This window comes from Rattus norvegicus, chromosome 5 (genome assembly GCF_036323735.1).
Source record: "Rattus norvegicus strain BN/NHsdMcwi chromosome 5, GRCr8, whole genome shotgun sequence".
In the NCBI taxonomy this organism is placed as follows: domain Eukaryota; kingdom Metazoa; phylum Chordata; class Mammalia; order Rodentia; family Muridae; genus Rattus; species Rattus norvegicus.
In genome coordinates, this window is record NC_086023.1 from 159,443,908 (window position 1) to 159,460,942 (window position 17,035).

The window sequence follows — 17,035 nt, forward strand, 5'->3', positions numbered from 1 at the left end:
GTCCGCCTTTGTCTCCGGTTGGTCATGAAAAACCACGCACACATAAGAATATAGAATTTTATCTCCTTTTAGTTAAAAAAAATAATCGTACCACCGAATGAAGCTTTTTTCATTTTTTGGGGGAGTGGGGTCGGGGGAGAGGTGTTGAGAGGGGGGAACCAAAAATAAAATGCAAACAGCCAAAAGTAAAGGGAATTTATATTCCTCTGTATAAACATATCCACTAAGGCAAACAAGCCAGGGCCACGGCTGCTGAGCTGGGCTGGGCTTGGCCCCTCCGATTCTCACAGGTTCTAAGACCGAAAAAATAAAACCTTTGCAAGTCCTGCAGGGGTCCCGGGGGCTCTTGAGGCATTGTAGTAAAACAAAGAGTCATCGAGTTTCACGAGCAGTGACACGAGGAACATTGCATAACGGTGGCCCCGGTGGCCGTTCACTTAGACTGGGGTGACGTCACAGTTCCACAACACAGCAAGGGACACGCACGTACACACACGTAAAGCGTGAAGCAAGCACATGAGCTATGGAGCAGCGGCACGGGTTTCACTACGGCCTGTCTGGTGACAGGGAGTCCCCATGCGATCTGGTGCTGACGAGTGCCATCGCTGGTGACAAACTCAAGGAAGGGTAGCGTGAAAGGGGTGCCGCCCCGTGTCCTATTGCCAGTGCACATAAACACATCAGGCACTCCGTGGGGAGTCAAGGCAGAGTGCTGAAGTCTACCCTGAAAAGGCCAATCCCTTTGGAACCCCACCCCCCTCTCCACAGCCCCTTGGGACCCTCCCCACGGAACCCTATCACTCACATCCCCCGTGGCATGCCTGACAGAGTGTAGCCTGTGAGGTAGATTCGCTCAGTGGCCTTCACCCTGCCTGGCTGGGCCCCATTTATATCAGCTTAGAGTAGTAGGGCCTGGATCTCCTCACTACTATAAGAGTCCCTGGATCTCCTCATCAATATAGGAGTCCCTCCACCTTCAGCGGAGATGGGGCCGATCTGAAAGGAAGAGTCCTGGGGAGGGTCTCACTTTCTGCTGGACCATGGCAGGGCGGCCTATAGTTAAGGGTAGGTGATGAGTGGAGAAAGTAGCTGGTACCAAAGGCAGGGGCGTGAATGGGCTGGAGTTGGGCTAGAGCAGGCAGCAGAGTGGCCAGAGAACAAGAGACGTAGGGATGGCCAAAGAGGATGCTGGTGGCTGGTGTCACAGCCGCATGAACAGCGGATGGGAGCAGGGCCTGGACCAACCACTGAGGAGACTCCCGGATGAGATCCGGTCACATACAGTTTGCGTTTTCATAGTGGTCCAGGCACAGAGACCAGGACCTGGGAGCTAGTCTCCCACAGGTCTCCTGGACCGACCCGTACCCCCAGACTGCACATGGGGCCGGGCCAGGTCTTGGCCTTGGCTCTGGCTACTTGAATGTGGACTGCAGCTCCTTAAAGGCCGCTTTTCGCTGCTTCACCTCCTCAGCCTGCTTCTTCCTTTCCTCCTGCTCGGCTTTGATCTCTTCCTCAAAGCGGCTGGACACGTTGATGGCCTGCACCTGAGGGCGAGGGGGACAGGTCAGGGGTGTGGTCTCCACATCAGATCAGCCCAGGGAGCTGCTTTTCCAGGGGGCCTTTCTGGCCCCGGCCCTTGTGAGCCACAGTCACCTCTCAGCCTTAGTTTATCCACATAGAATCTTGCACACAGAAACTGACCACAGGGCTCTCTGGCAGAGGCGGGGACATAGAGCCCAGCTGGTAAAGTGCTTGCCTAGCATGGGTGATGTACATGGTACTAAATACTTATGATCCTAGCTCTGGGGAGACAGAGGTGGAAGGATCAGAAGTTCAAGGCCAGCCTGGGTAATATGAGACCATTTCTCTCTGAGAGAGTAAGAAAGAGGAGACAGACAGACAGATAGACACACTCACAGAAAGGAGAGAGAGAAGGAGAGGAAGAGGGAGAGCGAGAGAATATTCACTGGCAGAAGCAGTAGGGGTTTACAGACAGCCGTGATGCCCTTGACATCCTGTCCTAGGTCAGACATACTGGTCCACTGATGAGCCCTGACATCTCTATCAAAGGCTTGAAAAGAGAGAAGGGAAGGGGAGCAGCCTTGGTAAGCAACGGTTTCAGCTTTTCATGGAAACAAGAAATAAGAAAAGGCGGGGTTCTGGATGGGCTCAGGAGCCGCTGAAACAAATATGTCCCCTCCCCTCATCTATACATGCGCTGAAGGGGGGAGGCTGTACATGCAGCCCTGCGGCTTCCTCCAGGCTAGGGCTGGCAAAGGTGGGGCATCCAGGGAGCCTCGTGGCCCTGCACACCTCACGAAAGGTCAGCCCCACCTCTCCTCTGCAGCCTCGAGGGACAGGGAGGCACGGCGCCAGTCCTCCATGTTAGCCCTGTCATCGCACAGCTGGACCGTGCAGTCCCTGGCTCCTCACCTTGGCCTCGAAGAAGTTCTTGGCACCCTTGACGCCCTCTGTGGAGACATCAATCTCGGAGAGGCGGGCCAGGACGTGCAAGCCACTGTCTTCCTGCAACTCCCCTGCTGCCGCCTTGCGGAAGATCAGAAGGAACTGCGGACAGATGAGGGCACAGGGGTCAGTGAGGGATAATGGGGACAAAGTCCCTGGCCACACCCAAGTCCCAGCTCCGATCCCTCTGCAGAAAGGCTGTGTGCTCACCTGCAGGACCGGAAGTCAAGATAGGCGGGGCTCTTGCCCCCACCTTCCTGGTCTGTCCTGCTAGGACCCTGGGCTAAAGAGTTCCCACCAGTGGCTTCAGGGCGCCTCTACTTGTCACCCGCTGTCCTCGACACAAATCTGCACTGTGTTCACAAAGCCCCAGAGGGACCACGCTCCCATTCCGCAGTGGGAAGATGGTTCAGAGATGGCAAACGGCTTCTGCGCTGGAAGGATTGGGATGGGTGCTCTCTGACCCCAAGCTATTTTGGGGGTACCATTTTGACTTTTTCCCCTGGCCTCTGGTTATCCCCATATAACCTAATAAGCCCTTGACGCCACCTCTCTTCCCTACCTTCTCTGACTCATGCCAGCTCTCTAAGGGCTAGCATTGTCTGGAGCACCTACTTTCTCACAGCCGCAACTCTATGCCATCTGGGGTCTAGAACCATACAACTTATTTATTTATTTTATATATGAGTACATTGTAGCTGTTTTCAGGCACACCAGAAGAGGACACCAGATCCCATTACAGAGGGTTGGGAGCCTCCCGTGTGGTTGCTGGGATTCGAACTCAGGACCTCTGGAAGCGCAGTCAGTGCTCTAACCACTGAGCCATCTCTTCAGCACGTGCCATGGCTATTGTGCTTTGAGCCTTGGTCTCTCCAGCCATTCCCTAAACAGGCTGGTCCATAGCTTCTGCCTCAGAGAATGTGAAGCTACCTAGCACCATGCCTGGTCCCCTCAGCAGAACCGTTGCCTTCCTTTCCTCTGAGCCAAGCACCTCATTTCAGAGACTTCTCCCTCTAATCTCCAGACCCTCAGAGCATACAGCCTTTCCCACAACTCAGTGGCGTGCATACATAGGAGTCATTCAAAATAGCTGATTGTGATGGCCGACATTCGTAATCCCAGCACTAGTTTGGCTGAGGCAGGAGGATACCTGCCAAGAATGCCTTGCAAGCCTCACATAGCTCTCAGTTATTCACAGCTGGCTGGCCACCCAGTGCTCAGGTGTGGCTGGCCGGGAGTGACCCTGGGGGGATGGACTCACCTCCCGGAAGCTGAGTTTGCTGTCAAAATCCTCATCCACCTCTTGGATCATACTCTTCAGGCCCAGGTGCGTCTGGGGGGCCCCCAGCTTCTCCATCATGAGTTTCAGCTCCATCAGGTCGATGAAGCCATCCTTGCCCGCATCATACCTGTGGGCGCAGAGAGAGACTTAAGGCTATCATGACGGACCTGGTGTTGGGAGGATGCAGAGAGGCCGCGAGCCGGGGGTACAGGAAGTGGTCAGTGTCTTCCCATCAGGGCTGGAAGGGTCCTTACCACGTGGTCTGGCAGCATCCTGTATTTTAAACAGTGCTAATTCTCACACAAACCCAAGGCGTGGAGGGGGAAACCACAGACTCCTATGCTGTGTGTGGTGTGAACAAGCAGATGTTCTCACGTCATGCCTGTGGGTCCTGCTCTCTCTGGTCCAGGCACCTCGATGGGCAGTGTGTGTGTGTGTGTGTGTGTGTGTGTGTGTGTACGCACGCGTGAGTACAAAATCATTCCCAGTGGCCAGAGAATGCATGGATGTCGGAGATGGTCTCAATGTTTAAATTTTTTTGGACAGTTTCACTTGGCAGCCCCAGCTGTCCTACAAGTCACTATGTAGCCCAGGTTGGCCCTGTGCTCACAGCAATCCTCCTTCCTGTCCCTACTGTTGGGACGGTTCATGTGCACCATCACATTCCTCTATTTCTGTGGTGCGTGGTTCACTCTAACAGAGCCACGCCCCTTCACGGGAGGGAGCCAGCACCCTTCACTCGGGGATCTTCCCGCCCCAGCTTATGCCAAGGTTCTGGGAGAGAGAATAAAAAGCACCTACTAGGTGCTCAGACTGTGGCATGAGTGACTTGGGAATGACTTCCGAGCCAAGGGTCTCAGCAGCCTCTTTGGAGCACTGTGTCTGGGAGGGAGGGAGGCAGGGCCGCAGTCACAGCAGGGCGGCGGATCTGGGTGTGTTCAGGGAAACAGGCTGTTCTGGGAGCCCGCAGGGAGCGGGGTGGGTGTGTTGGCACAGAACCAGTTGATAATCAGGCCTCTGTTTCCGCCCTTCCCTTCTTCCCTCTGCCACTAACAGCCTGGCAGGGTCAGGGATGGGTGAGAAAAAGGTCTGGATGTCCCTTCTCTTTGTCCCCACACACCTTGTGCTGTGAGTGGCCAGAGGTAGCTTCCAATCCACTTTCTAGCCAGTAAAGGTGCTGTCTGCACCGCCAAGTCTGCTGGTCAGGGTGACACACAGTTGCTCTGATTGTCCCCTGGGCCGTGAGCCTGGGGGAAGTGTCCTCAGGGTGACATGCAGGCTTTTCTGCCTGAGGACAAGTACGGGCTCAATTACAGATACTGGGTGCCCTTCCTGCTTCTCCTTGGCTTTCCCCTGTGCCCCTCTCCAATTACACACAGCCGCACCTGACTGTAGACATCTAAACAGCCCCCGGGTTGGGCGGCAGCTTTATTACTCCTTAACACTCTTAATAACCAGAGGCTCAGAGAGGCTAACTGACCTACCCAAGGTCACACAGCAGTAAGGAAAAGAGCTGGGCCACTATCCCAGGTCTGTCAGGCTGATGAACTTTTTTTTTTTTTTTTTTTTTTTTGGAGCTGAGGACCGAACCCAGGGCCTTGTGCTTGCTAGGCAAGTGCTCTACCACTGAGCTAAATCCCCAACCCGGCTGATGAACTTATAAATCAACGCATCTGTGCCCTGTCCTCTTCTGTGTCCCGTGGCCACCTGCAGATCGGTGTCTGCCCACAGCGCCAAGGCGAGCATTTGTGTGAGGGGTATAAATAGTTGATGTATGGGTGAATCAGGCCTTGGAAGGAAGGAAGCACAGACCATGTGTTCCCTAACAGAGTAAGAGCGCTGGGTGGGGACAGGCAGGCTAGTGGCCCCGAGGACAGAGGGACTGCTGGGTAGGGCAAGTATGAGAGGATGTGGTGAATGCCAGTCGGGCAGGCAAGGGCTGTGAAGGCCCAGCCACGGTCTGCAGCAGGAACCACCCCCACCCCTGAGGTGACTGGGCACTCTCCTGTTACAGCACTGTGCCTGCCGGAGGTGGAAGGCTGGGCTCCCACTGCATTCCTTTGTCAATAGGGGTACCTGATGAGGGGCTTGTCTATCCCAAGGCAAGACACAAAGGACACCTCTTCTGTGTCCCTTGGGACCACAGAGTCCCTTACATTCTGAACGTGGACCTCAGTGAAGTTCAGAGATGGCGCGTCACAGTTCTCATGTCAGACTGCCTGGGCTCCCCCTCAGTGTGACCTTTAAGGGGCATCTGGTGACATCTTGGCACAATTTTTGCTTGTCTTAAGTGGGAGTCATAGGTGCTCCTGAACAGACATCAAAGAATCTGCCTACAGCATCCGTACAGCCCCCTACAAGGAGAATGCTCTGGTCTGAGTCTCTTTTTTGAGGTTATGCTAAAATATCCTGACAAAAAGCAGGTTGGAGAGAACGGGCCATGATGGCTGGGGTAGTTCTGGCAGCAGCTTGAAGCAACCGGCCACAGCATAGCCACCAACCGCAGAGCGAATGAACCGAAAGAGTCCTTGCTGTGCTTTCTGTCTCCCGGATCGCTTTTCCGACCTGTCCTAGTTAGCTCTAATTGTCAACCCGATACAGTCTAGAGTCATCTGAGAAGGGGATCTCAATTGAGGGTTTGCCCAGATCAGATTGGCCTGCAGGTCTACCTGTCAGGGATTACCTTGATGGCTAACTGATTTAGGAAGGCCCAGACCACTGTGGGTGGCACCATTCCCTGGGCTGGATAGGGAAGTTAGCTGATTGTGAGCCGGAAACAGCAAGCAGGATTCCTCCTTGGTTTCTGCTTCAAGTTCCTATGAGTTCCTGTCCTGACTCCTCCCAGCGATGTCCTATGATATCGAAGTCTAAGCCAGATAAACCCCTTTCTCCCCAGATTGCTTTTGGTTCAAGTGCTTTACCCCAGGGAATGATACTGCCCACTCTTAGGCAGGGCCTCCCCACATCAATTAGCATAATCCAGCCCCCTAAAGACACGCCCACAGGCCAACCTGGTCCAGACAATCCCTCACTGAGCTTCCCTTTCCAGGGATTCTAAATCGTGTCAAGTTGACAGTGCAACTAAACATCACTGGTCCTAAACGTCGTCACTGGAGCGTGGTTGAGAAACGCAGATGTCATGGTGCCTCTTGGTCATTGGGAGACCCGCTTGGGCTCATAGATGCCAAGCCCACAGCACGGCCCATACAGTAAGTAGGCTTCCTGGCAGCCATCACCACTCTGGTGAGATTTGGTTATCTTGCCAAGTAACCACTGTGTACCAGGCACTTTACATGCTCGGCAATCATAGCAGGTCAGGACTGGAGGACCACTGAAAAGGGCTCTAGCCTGGGACCCCAGCTCGGGAGCCACATGTCCCTTGTTTTTCTGCGTCCCCAGCTGGGTCTATGCTTCTTTTAAAGCCAGAATAAACTATCTCAGACTAAAGGAAGCACATGCCATGCCCAAACTTGGAGATCACGTTGAGTTGTGGATTCCCTGGTTTCTGGCAGCTTCAGGCTGGGCCAGGCCACGCTTCAAACCGCAGTCTATATCAATCAAAGGTCATTCAATTACCAGGGCAGGGCTCCAACCCAGGCCAACTCCAGTCTCCAGGGGACGATGCGGGGGCTGGCTACAGTTCCGAAAAACATCGATCACCAAGCCAGGTGACACAGAGCCAAAAGAAGCCTTGTGCAGGGTGGGAGGTGACCCTGGGGGAGGTGACCATTCCCCAAAGGCCCTAAAGGTGTACATGGGTGACTAGTTCACAGGACTGACCTGAGAGAAAAGTCGACTGCATACTCACCCTGTATTCAAAACCCAACCCTGCCTCTGTTGGTTGGGTGGCCCTGCTGGGGTCACCTGACCCCAAGAACCCCACTTTCACCATGTCTACCACGCAGATTAAAGAGCCCACTCTGAAAGTGAGGCAAGGATTGCGAGATGATTCAAGTTGGCTCTCAGCACAGGGCCAGACACACAGTAGGAGCTTAATACCTTAAAACCGGCCATTGCCATCAAGATCATACACCAGATGCTACACTGAGCATTTCACATCCTTACTATGAAAACGGCAGTGACGTTGGGTTAATAAAAACCACCCTGGAGGCCCAAAGCACTGCTGCTCAATCATGAGGACCGGGTTTCAGCACCCGGGCCACCCAGCTTGTTCACAAGCACCTGTAACGCCAGCGCCACAGCGTCTGTCGCCCTCTTCTGGCCATCCCCGGTACTGCATCACATAATGCACGGACACAGTCAGGTGCGCACACGGACACAGAACACTAAATTATAAGAGAAAAACAGGACAAAAGTCCCCGCTACGCTGGAGCTGGGTGTGATGACCCTTGTCAATAATCTCAGCACCTGGAAGATTAAGGCAGGAGGATTGCAGTGAGTTTGAGGTCAGCTAGGTTTGCATAAGAGTTTTCGAGTCGGGTTGGGGATTTAGCTCAGTGGTAGAGCGCTTGCCTAGCAAACGCAAGGCCCTGGGTTCGGTCCCCAGCTCCGAAAAAAAGAAAAAAAAAAGTTTTCGAGTCTAGGTAAGGCGGTCGTACAAACAAACCCATGCTGGCTTCTCCAAGGGGTCTAGGCCTAGCTCCCTACAGAATTGGGAGGAGTGGAGTGACCTGAGGGGTAGGAAGTCAGACTGGATAGATGGCCAAGGGGCTTAGCATTCTCTCCCCCTTCTAGGCTTGACTTAAAGATCCAGCACCTTAGGGGGTCTGGCTAAACTGTAGGGGACTGGAGCCTTAAGCAGGTAGCCCCTGGTCGCCCTGCTTTCCTCCCTGTAAGGGGGTAACAGTGGAGACTGTCCCCACACCTCCAAGCAAGTGAACAACTGTGGGAAATGATGGTGTTCTCATGAGAGAGGCGAGGCTGGGGAGGCCCTCTCATCCTGCTGCCTTTCTTTCTGAGCTGGAAATGAGGCTCCAGGAGGCTCCGAGGATACAGGAAGGAAAGGTTGGCCCTCAGGGTTCATCCACCTAGCCTGGCCCACCAGCTTATGGAGGAAAATTGGGGCCCAGGGCAGGGGAATGATAATTCCACACAGCAGGTGGGATATTACTAGCTGGACTCCTCCCTCTGACTCCCACTTCCTCATAGGCCTCTGGGGCTGGGCCTGATGCTCCCCTTGGGGGCTCTTGGGCCTGGTTCAGGAAAGCCAATGTCACCAAGCTCTGATAACAAAACTCAGGCTTTGGAGCTCAGCACCTTTTCTCAACATCCGAGGGACAGGACGGCAACGACGGCAACGACGTTGTGGCTGCCTGGCACCCAGCCCACATTCCAGCCTCCCTCCCCATGCATAGTTCACACCAGGGGAGGGCTCAGCAGCTGCTGCCCTGGATGTGACAAAAAAGATCCCTCCCATCCACCCTCCCTCCAGCTGCCACCCAGGCTGACCCTGTCTTTAGGTCTGAATGCGATCTTATTCAGCCGCTCTCCCCCATCTCTGTCTGTCCTCGCCCTCCGTCCTGATAACCCCGAGTCACAAGGGTGGCATTCTCCCTCCAGACATCCTTTTCGAGGAGGCTCAGGCAGAAAGAAAGTGCACTGGCCAAGGTCAGCATGGGTGCAGGTGGGGTCCAACTGTGATAAAACAAAACAAAACAAAACCACACTATATCCGGCTGCCTCCAGACGCTGGGTTGGAGAGTCCCAGGGATAGAAAGGGTAGTGAGTGGAGGTCACTTCAGCCAGCCCGGCCGGCCGTAAGGGCCAAACTCCCAATGTGGTTTTTCCCTGCTTGGTGCCTTGAATTCCTCTGAGGACAGAGGGCTCACTGTTCCCTCAGGTAGGCAGCCCTCGCTCCCCCAGCCCCAGCCCTGCTGTGCTGGCTGAAGCGAAGCCATTATCACAGCTGTTGCCCCAGCAAAGGGGTACAGGGAACTAACCACATTCTGTCCCTTCTGGCACCCAGCCCAGGCCTGTGTTGCTGCTTCCAAATGGCCACAGGAGGATCGACTGCTGAAGGGACGCTGGTCTCAGCAGCCCCCCAGTCTCCGGCCCCCAGTCTCCGTGCTCTCTTATTACCATGAATATCAGGGGTTTAGGGACCAAGTAGTGTGCAGTGCTCACAGGCCCTCCTCTCCTGTTTTCCAGAAGGTCCAGTGAGAGCCTACAAGCTGAGAGCTACTTGCCAGAGAGCTGCCAAGACTCAGGGTTGTCTTAACCTCAAGTTTGACACCACCCACGGGCTGAGCCAAGGTGGCGATGTGGGAGCGTCTTGCCGTCGCTCTATTCTCCGCCCACCTTTAATAATCACTTATGATACCGACTATGAATATAACCCAATGTTGTTACCCACTCTTGACTCCATTCACAGTACTCCTGAAGAGATCACACAGACAAAGTCACCTGCCCGCCGTCACCAGGAAGGGAAATGGAAGTAGACAGACTGGCCTTGTACTTTCTCTTTCTTGGTCTCTTTCTGTGATGCTGGGGATTAACCCCAGGGTCCCATGCATGCTGAGGTCTTGCAGAGTGGCCCAGGCTGGTCTCGAACCTACTTTGCAGCACAGGCTGGCCTTGAGTTTTTCTATCCCCCTGCCTCAGGCGCCTGAGCAGCTGGGATGACAGGCCAGTGCCACCAGAATTGGGAAGCACTTGGGGAGATGCATTTTCTGATAGCTCCAGGTTACGAGTGAGACATGAAGGCCTGTGGACCACGTGAGGGAGAAATCAGGGTAGGGAGATAGACCCCCAATGAAGAGACTGCCTCTGCCTCTCACTAGCTGTGGACCCTAATCATCTGAGACTCAGCCTCCCTACCTGTGAAATGGCCGGTAGTATCAGGAAGGGAGCCAGCAGGACTGGAGAGATGGCTCAGTGTGGTTAAGAGCACTTGCTGTTCTCGCAGAGGACCTGGGTTCAATTCCCAGCACCCATATGGAAACTTCCACTGTGTATAACTCCAGTTTGGGGAATGCAATATCCTCCAAAGGCAAAACACCAATAATAATAATAATAATAATAATAACAACAATAACAATAAGTAGTAATAGTAGTAGTAGTAGTAGTAGTAGTAGTAGTAAGAAGAAGAAGAAGAAGAGAGTCAAGATCCTGCTACCCAGTGGGTCAACTGAGGCCTCATTCATCCGTCAAACGGCTGAGTCCTAAAAAGGACTTCCTGCTCAGCACAGCCAGGCTGGGCCCAGCTAGCCACACCTGCCTGGCCCTGCAGCCTGCTCTGTTTTTGCAAAGCTGGACTTCCGCTTTGCAAGAAGGCTGTTGAGACAGCCAGAAGGAACTCAGCGACTGCAGGGTGTGGGCACCGTTCCTTGTAAGAGGCTGTGACGTGACTAACTCCTCAGAGGAGCCGTCCTTGCAGAAGGGGGCCTCCAACCTGCCTCTGGAAGTCCTGATGACCCTTGGGCCAGGCCTGGACCTCAACCAGAAGGTTGGGAAGGAGGGAGGTGGGGCAATGGGAGGTGTAACCACCGCTCCCCCCACCAATCAGAAAGTCCCCAGGAGGGGAAGGAGAGGTGACTCAGACGCAGAGGGGAAGTGGGTGGAAAAGAGAAGAGGTCCTTGTTGGGAATACTTCCTCCCTGGGGTAGGAGGCACCTCAACCCCCACCAAGCCTGCTAGCCTCCTAGAGCTAATCATACAAGTAGCACTCACCACCTTGGCCAAGTGACTCACCTCTTTGAGTCTTGAGGACTAAACTTGACCTCTAAGTAATTGAGGTGAGTTCCCCTGGGACTCTCTAGTAAGGACAGGGCTGGGGACACCTTTAATTCGACACCACCCCCAGGCTGCTGTGGGGACCCGTGGCTGCAGTCTTTCCTAACGGTAGACACACAGAAGCCTTCCATTACTGGCCCTGTGGACCCACCATAGAATTCCCAAAGACCGTGCCTGCAGCTGGATTTTTGTATGCAAAACTTGAGAAAGATAGCTGCTGGGTGGCAGGTGGCACCTTTTGCTTCTAAGACCATCCATGACCCAGACCCCAGGCCAAACCTGTGACAGTTCTGTTTCCCCACTCGCAATTGTCAGGTAGGTCCTAAGACCCCAGGAGACACCGAGGCTCAGAAGCCCAGTACCCTGCTCAGACACCCAGCTGGGTGGCAAGGGCCCGTGTGTCCCAGTTTTGTGTCGCTCCAAGGGCTGCCGTTAGCTCTCCCCTTTTCTTCTACCACCTGCCTGCCACGTAATTAAGTGATAATGAATTCATCTCTCTATTTCTGTTATTTATCAAAGCAATATGTAGCCGTCAATCAGAGCGTCTGTTGGGCAAGAGGAAAAGTGGCAACGGGTTGCATCCCTGTCATCCCTGCCCAATGCAAAGGGCTGCTGCCAGCCTCACAGCCTGGCAGCTCTGTTGGGGGGAAGCAGAGGCAGCCAGAGGCTCATTCTGAGCTACCTCAGGATCGGTGCTGATGGCTGCCGCCAGGGCCAGGGCATATGGTGAACTTGGGACAGTGGTGACAGTAAGTTAGTAAGTACTGATTCAGTGCCAAGTCCTAGGTTACGCATCTGACAGCACCATCAGGTGAGGAAAGAGACCCAGAGAGGGTTAAGGAATGTGCTCTAGGTCCACATGCTGCTAAATCCACAGCCTCATAGGGCTGCAGACTGTCAAGCAGGAAGGGAAGAGAGAGGAGGCCCGGTGGCCCCAGGAGCTTGTGATGGGAAGCCAGAAAGAAAGGGGACCTTGCCTGCCTGCTGCAAGGGGTCATGGGATGAAGTGGGTGGGGAGGAGGCTGGCCAGACGGGACAAGGAACTAGGGCACCTTCCTCAGATTCCACAGCTCGTTCACAATTATGTGTGCCTGCCTTCCAGGCAAGCATCAGCTTACAGAACCTTCCAGAGTTCTCCCTGGGCTGTTATCGGCTCAGAGGGTAGCCATCCCTGAAATTTTGTGGATCTGTCCCATGCCTTTTTGTCTTGGAAACTTCTAGAAACAACTCTGGATGAGTGGGTAGAGAGAGGGGAGGAGGCTGAGTGTGTGTGTGAGAGAGAAGGGATAGAGTCTGAGGCCACGAGGGGTAGGGCAAGAGGGTGGGGTACAGGCTCTAAGATGCCGGACCAAAGGGGGAAACTCAGTACATGTCATCTCTAGGCCCCACCTCCAGAAAAACCCATGATTCCGAGCTGGTCACTTCTCTCTTCTGGATCTCAGTTTTCCTGTCTGTAAAATGGGGAGAGGGGCTGGAGTCAGCTGGCAGTGCTGTTTCCTCCGGCACTCCCTCAACCACTGTTCTCAGGCGGTATCTGCTCGTCCACACTGAATGCATGGACCAGAAGACTGCACCGCAGTTCTGAAGAACATCAGTGCTCCAGAGCCCTTAGAAATAAGGCTAGAACATAAGTGTCTTTGAGACTCATCACACACAGCCCATTCCTCTTACACAGGGGTAGACTGAGGTCCAGGGATGACAAGGAAGATGACGCAGGAAGCCTGGCCTCCTAGCCGCCAAGGAAAAGCTAGCTCCACTTTCCAAGGGCACCAGTTCCACTCCTCCCTGCCCTCTGCTCTCAACAGAGCCCTGGCTCAGATCCTGGGACCTGCTGGGCCCCAGGAGGCAACCGCCGCTTGCACAGTGGAAACAGATCGTGTATTTTGTGCTCTGAGAAGCTAGCTGTGGCTGTTCCCAGCCGGGCCCCGGCTGGGCTGGGCTGATGGGGCACAGTGAAGCCTTGTTTCCCTGAATACAACATCAGCAGCTCTGTGCCCCAGCAAGGGACCCTGGCGAGTGGCGTTTCCTTCTCCTGAGGTCCAGCTTTCTGGCTCCTTCCTGCCCCTCCCAACACCCCAGCACGCAGCACTAGTGCCAAGAGGTAGCTCTGAGGAGGCCAGGACTCTCTCATCTCCACAAAAGCACCTCTCAATTAAACTGCTCCCCCCAAAACAGCCTGTGTGAAACTGAGTACAAACACAGCTTCCAGACCATTGTCCCCACGGGTTCCCCACAAATCCAAGTGGTCTCTCCCGAGTTTGCTCTTTGGGGGTGTCACACAGCGGGGGGGGGGGAGAGAGACGGGGGGAGAGAGAGAGAGAGAGAGAGAGAGAGAGAGAGAGAGAGAGAGAGGTGTCAGGATGTGATTTGAGACACTGACACAGGCATCTGTGAGAGACAGTTCTGAAGGGAAGGCTGGGGCTTTTGAAGCTATGCTGTCTGAGTTCGAATCCTAATCCTGTCATTTTGTAGCTGTAAAGTCCTGGGTCACAGGGCTGCTGGGAGGCATGTGTGGGCTGCACCGCCTCAGTCCTATCTCAACAGAGATCTATGACACACGAATATCCTCTGGGACACTCCCACAGGCTGGCTCTACCTGGAAGTCACAGTTGCCCTAAGATTCAAAAGCAAGGAATGCGGATTCCTGCTCTCCTGGCCTAGTCAGTCAGCGCAGACTGAAGCCAGTGGGTATCCCCTCACCCTGGAACCTCCATGGAGAAGTTTGGGAGTGTATTCCAGCAGCACGAGGGACTTTCTAGTCACCCACAGACTGGGTGGGAAGTGGGAAGTGGGACGCAGGAAAGCCCTCTCTGGACCCCGGATGGAGGAAACGCCCCCTTCACGGGCTTCCCGATTGGTGTCTGGGTATTGTCAGCTGGGTGTGGCTGGGGCTCTCAATCCTTTACCTGCCTGCAGTTTTCTGCTTTGGGACTCCCTGCGTACCCCACCCAAAACTCAGCTTCAGTGGTTTGGATCCCTCTGCGCCCTACTCGGGCCTGGTACCTGGAGGACTGTTTCCTTTCCAGGAACCATAGGTGGCTTGATCAAAGTAGGGCCGACGGTCCTATGGAGGGCACCTTCTCTACCCCCATGGGTACTCTCTCTATCCCCTCCATATTGCTTTATTTTGTGGGGCGGGCGTGGAATGGCTGGGCCCGCAGGTCTAGGGGACACCCTAATCTGGTAAGGGTACAGCTTGGGATCACAGGAACTGGAGTGTGGCGGTTGGAGACCCCAGGCAGGGCACATAGCAAGGGGTCCCCTTTCTGCCCAGAGAGTACGGGAACAGGGCGCCGGGTACCGGGTACCGGGCACCGGGGATTGTATGGGAGGGGGAAGACTATTGCTGAGAAGAGGGCTGCCTTCTGATAAAGGGCAGGGGAGTCACCACTGCACCGCCCGCCGCTGAGTGAAGGGGTTCCGGGTGGAGAGCTCAGGGAGGTGGACTCACAGTGTGTGGAGAAGGACTAAGCCCCAGGGGACTCTGTCCTGATAATAGGGGAAATACATATTTGAAGACTGGGGGGACAGGGACAGAGGAACCCTCTCCTAGTGTGCGGTCACACAGTGTTAAGGAAACGGGACATGGCCAACAGGGTGGGCAGGAGTGGAAAGGCTGAAGCGTTTTTTTTCACCCATGGTAAGTAAACAGAATAACTGAGGTGTGTGTGTGTGTGTGTGTGTGTGTGTGTGTGTGTGTGTGTGTGTGTGTGTGTATGTGTTTGGCACGGGGGAGGTAGTCCCAATCTAGAACTAGAGAGACCAGAGCTAAGCAGAAGAAATTAAAGGACCCTAGTAAATGGCATATGTTTCGCATGGGTGCCGGGAATGTCCCCTTAAGAGGCAATAGGGGTGCCTTATCGCGGTGGGGGGTAGGGAGTCCAGTAGTTGGGACAGGAGAGGAAGGGAGGAAGCCACTGGCCCTTTCTCAGTGTGTGTGGGTTTAGGGTGGTAGGTGCAGTAACATTAACAGTGGGAAGGGGATCGGTTCCCTGATGTGGTGGTGGTGGGAACTCGCTGGGGACCTGCGATTATCTAGAAGGAACCTCGGGGTGCTCCCAACCCGTGTGGAGTATCCCGAGGGCAGCATCACCAGGAGGAGGGGGTCACATGCCAGGACCGGGAAAGGGGGTTCCCCAGATCCACTTGCGTGCTTGGGTGGTGGGTCTGGAAGCCTCGTGGCTCTCTGGAAGGGGTAGCAGAGTTCCCCACCCTGGTGGGTCCGGGTCCTGGGGGAGCCTAGCTGGGATTACTGGAGGTTCGGGCCCGAGGCCGGGTCTAGGGTGGTGGGAAACCGGGCGCGAGGGCACTCACTGTTTGAACATCTTCTCCATGTCTTTGATCTGCTTCCTGGAGAACTCCTTGAACTCGGTGTAGGGGTTGAAGACGCGGCGGCTGGGCGACTGCGGCTCGCCGATGCCCTGGTTGAGGTCCGCGCGCCGCAGCAGCTTGGCGCTCAGCTCGTCGTCCGCGCTGCCCAACGCCTGGGCAGTCTCGTCGGGAGCCTCGGCCGCCGCCGCTGCCGCCCCGTTGAGCCCCGGCTGCTCCGTCGCCTCGCCGCCCTCGTCCTCCATCTGCAGCCTCCGACTCAGCTTGCTGGCCAGCTCGTCCGTGGCCATGGTGGCCCGCGCACCGTTGCCTCGGCCGGGCCCCTGCTCCGCGCCGCGCACCCGGCCGCGCTCTTCCTCTTCCTGACACTCCCCGCCGCCAGGCGCCGCCCTGAAGGTGGGACTTAGGGGACCGCCCGCCCCCGGGCTGGCTCCCGCCGCCTCTGCCGCGTGCCCAGTCCCTCTCAGTCCCCGGGGGGGGGGGGTCATGTGCATTCTGCTTCCTAGCTCTTCATCGTCGTCCCCCTCCCGCCCCCCCCCAGTGAAAAACCATCAACATCTCTCTGATGACCTCTGGGGGACCGCTGAGTCCCGGGAGCCCTCTGGAAGGAACCCGGGGAGGGGGGCGTCCCAACCCTGCGGGAGGGAAGAGGGTCCGCTCGCATGAGGTGGCTGTGCGTTCAGGGACTGGAGAGGGGCGCGGCTCCCAGCCCCTTCTCTAAAAGGGGTTTGTATTTCTGATACGCTGTCGGTTGCCATGGAGACCACTGGTGGTGAGCCGCTGGGCATTCTTGATAAGGTTGCAGGAGTCTGAAGAAGGTGGACCCTAGCTAGCACCAGAGTCCAACTGAGACTGTCTCCGGGGCCGTAGTAGCTGGCATCATTCAAGAGTGGGGTAGCTGCTATGAGGGAGGTGAATCCTACCAGTCCTCAAAGGTCCCCGAAGAACTGGGGAAAGGGGAAGGGGTTAGCTCGTCCTGTTACAGAATGATTCAGCACAATAAGCTGCTTGATCCGGTGGATGCCTGGGACTCTACCTCAGAGGGGTTTCAGAAAGATCTCCATGTTGCCTCTTTGATGAGGATCCCGGGGGTGGGGGGTGACCTTCTCTCCAAAAGCTCAGGAAAGGGGGCTGGAAAGGAGGAGTTCAGAGAGAATTTGTCTCTGTCATCTAGTCTGTCACTTCAAAACCAGCAAACCTAGGCTGAAGAGAAGGCTCGGTTATTAAGAGTGGTCATCGCGCTGGTGAAGGAAGGACCTTCTAGCG

General features: G+C 55.2%; 1 protein-coding gene and 1 long non-coding RNA gene across 2 annotated transcripts; both read right to left on the reverse strand.

Moving 5' to 3' along the window:
* Positions 1–51: 51 nt before the first annotated feature.
* Positions 52–16,086, reverse strand: Efhd2 (EF-hand domain family, member D2). Its single transcript, NM_001031648.1, has 4 exons — positions 15,755–16,086; positions 3,728–3,875; positions 2,434–2,568; positions 52–1,544 (listed from the first exon to the last, which is right to left on the reverse strand). The coding sequence occupies exons 1-4, from the start codon at positions 16,057–16,059 to the stop codon at positions 1,413–1,415; spliced, it is 720 nt and encodes a 239-aa protein (NP_001026818.1). The 5' UTR covers positions 16,060–16,086; the 3' UTR covers positions 52–1,412.
* On the reverse strand, positions 8,280–15,748 carry LOC120103027 (uncharacterized). The gene is made up of 2 exons (XR_005505082.2): positions 10,526–15,748; positions 8,280–10,412 (listed from the first exon to the last, which is right to left on the reverse strand). It is a non-coding gene; the product is annotated as an uncharacterized LOC120103027 (long non-coding RNA).
* Positions 16,087–17,035: the final 949 nt, after the last annotated feature.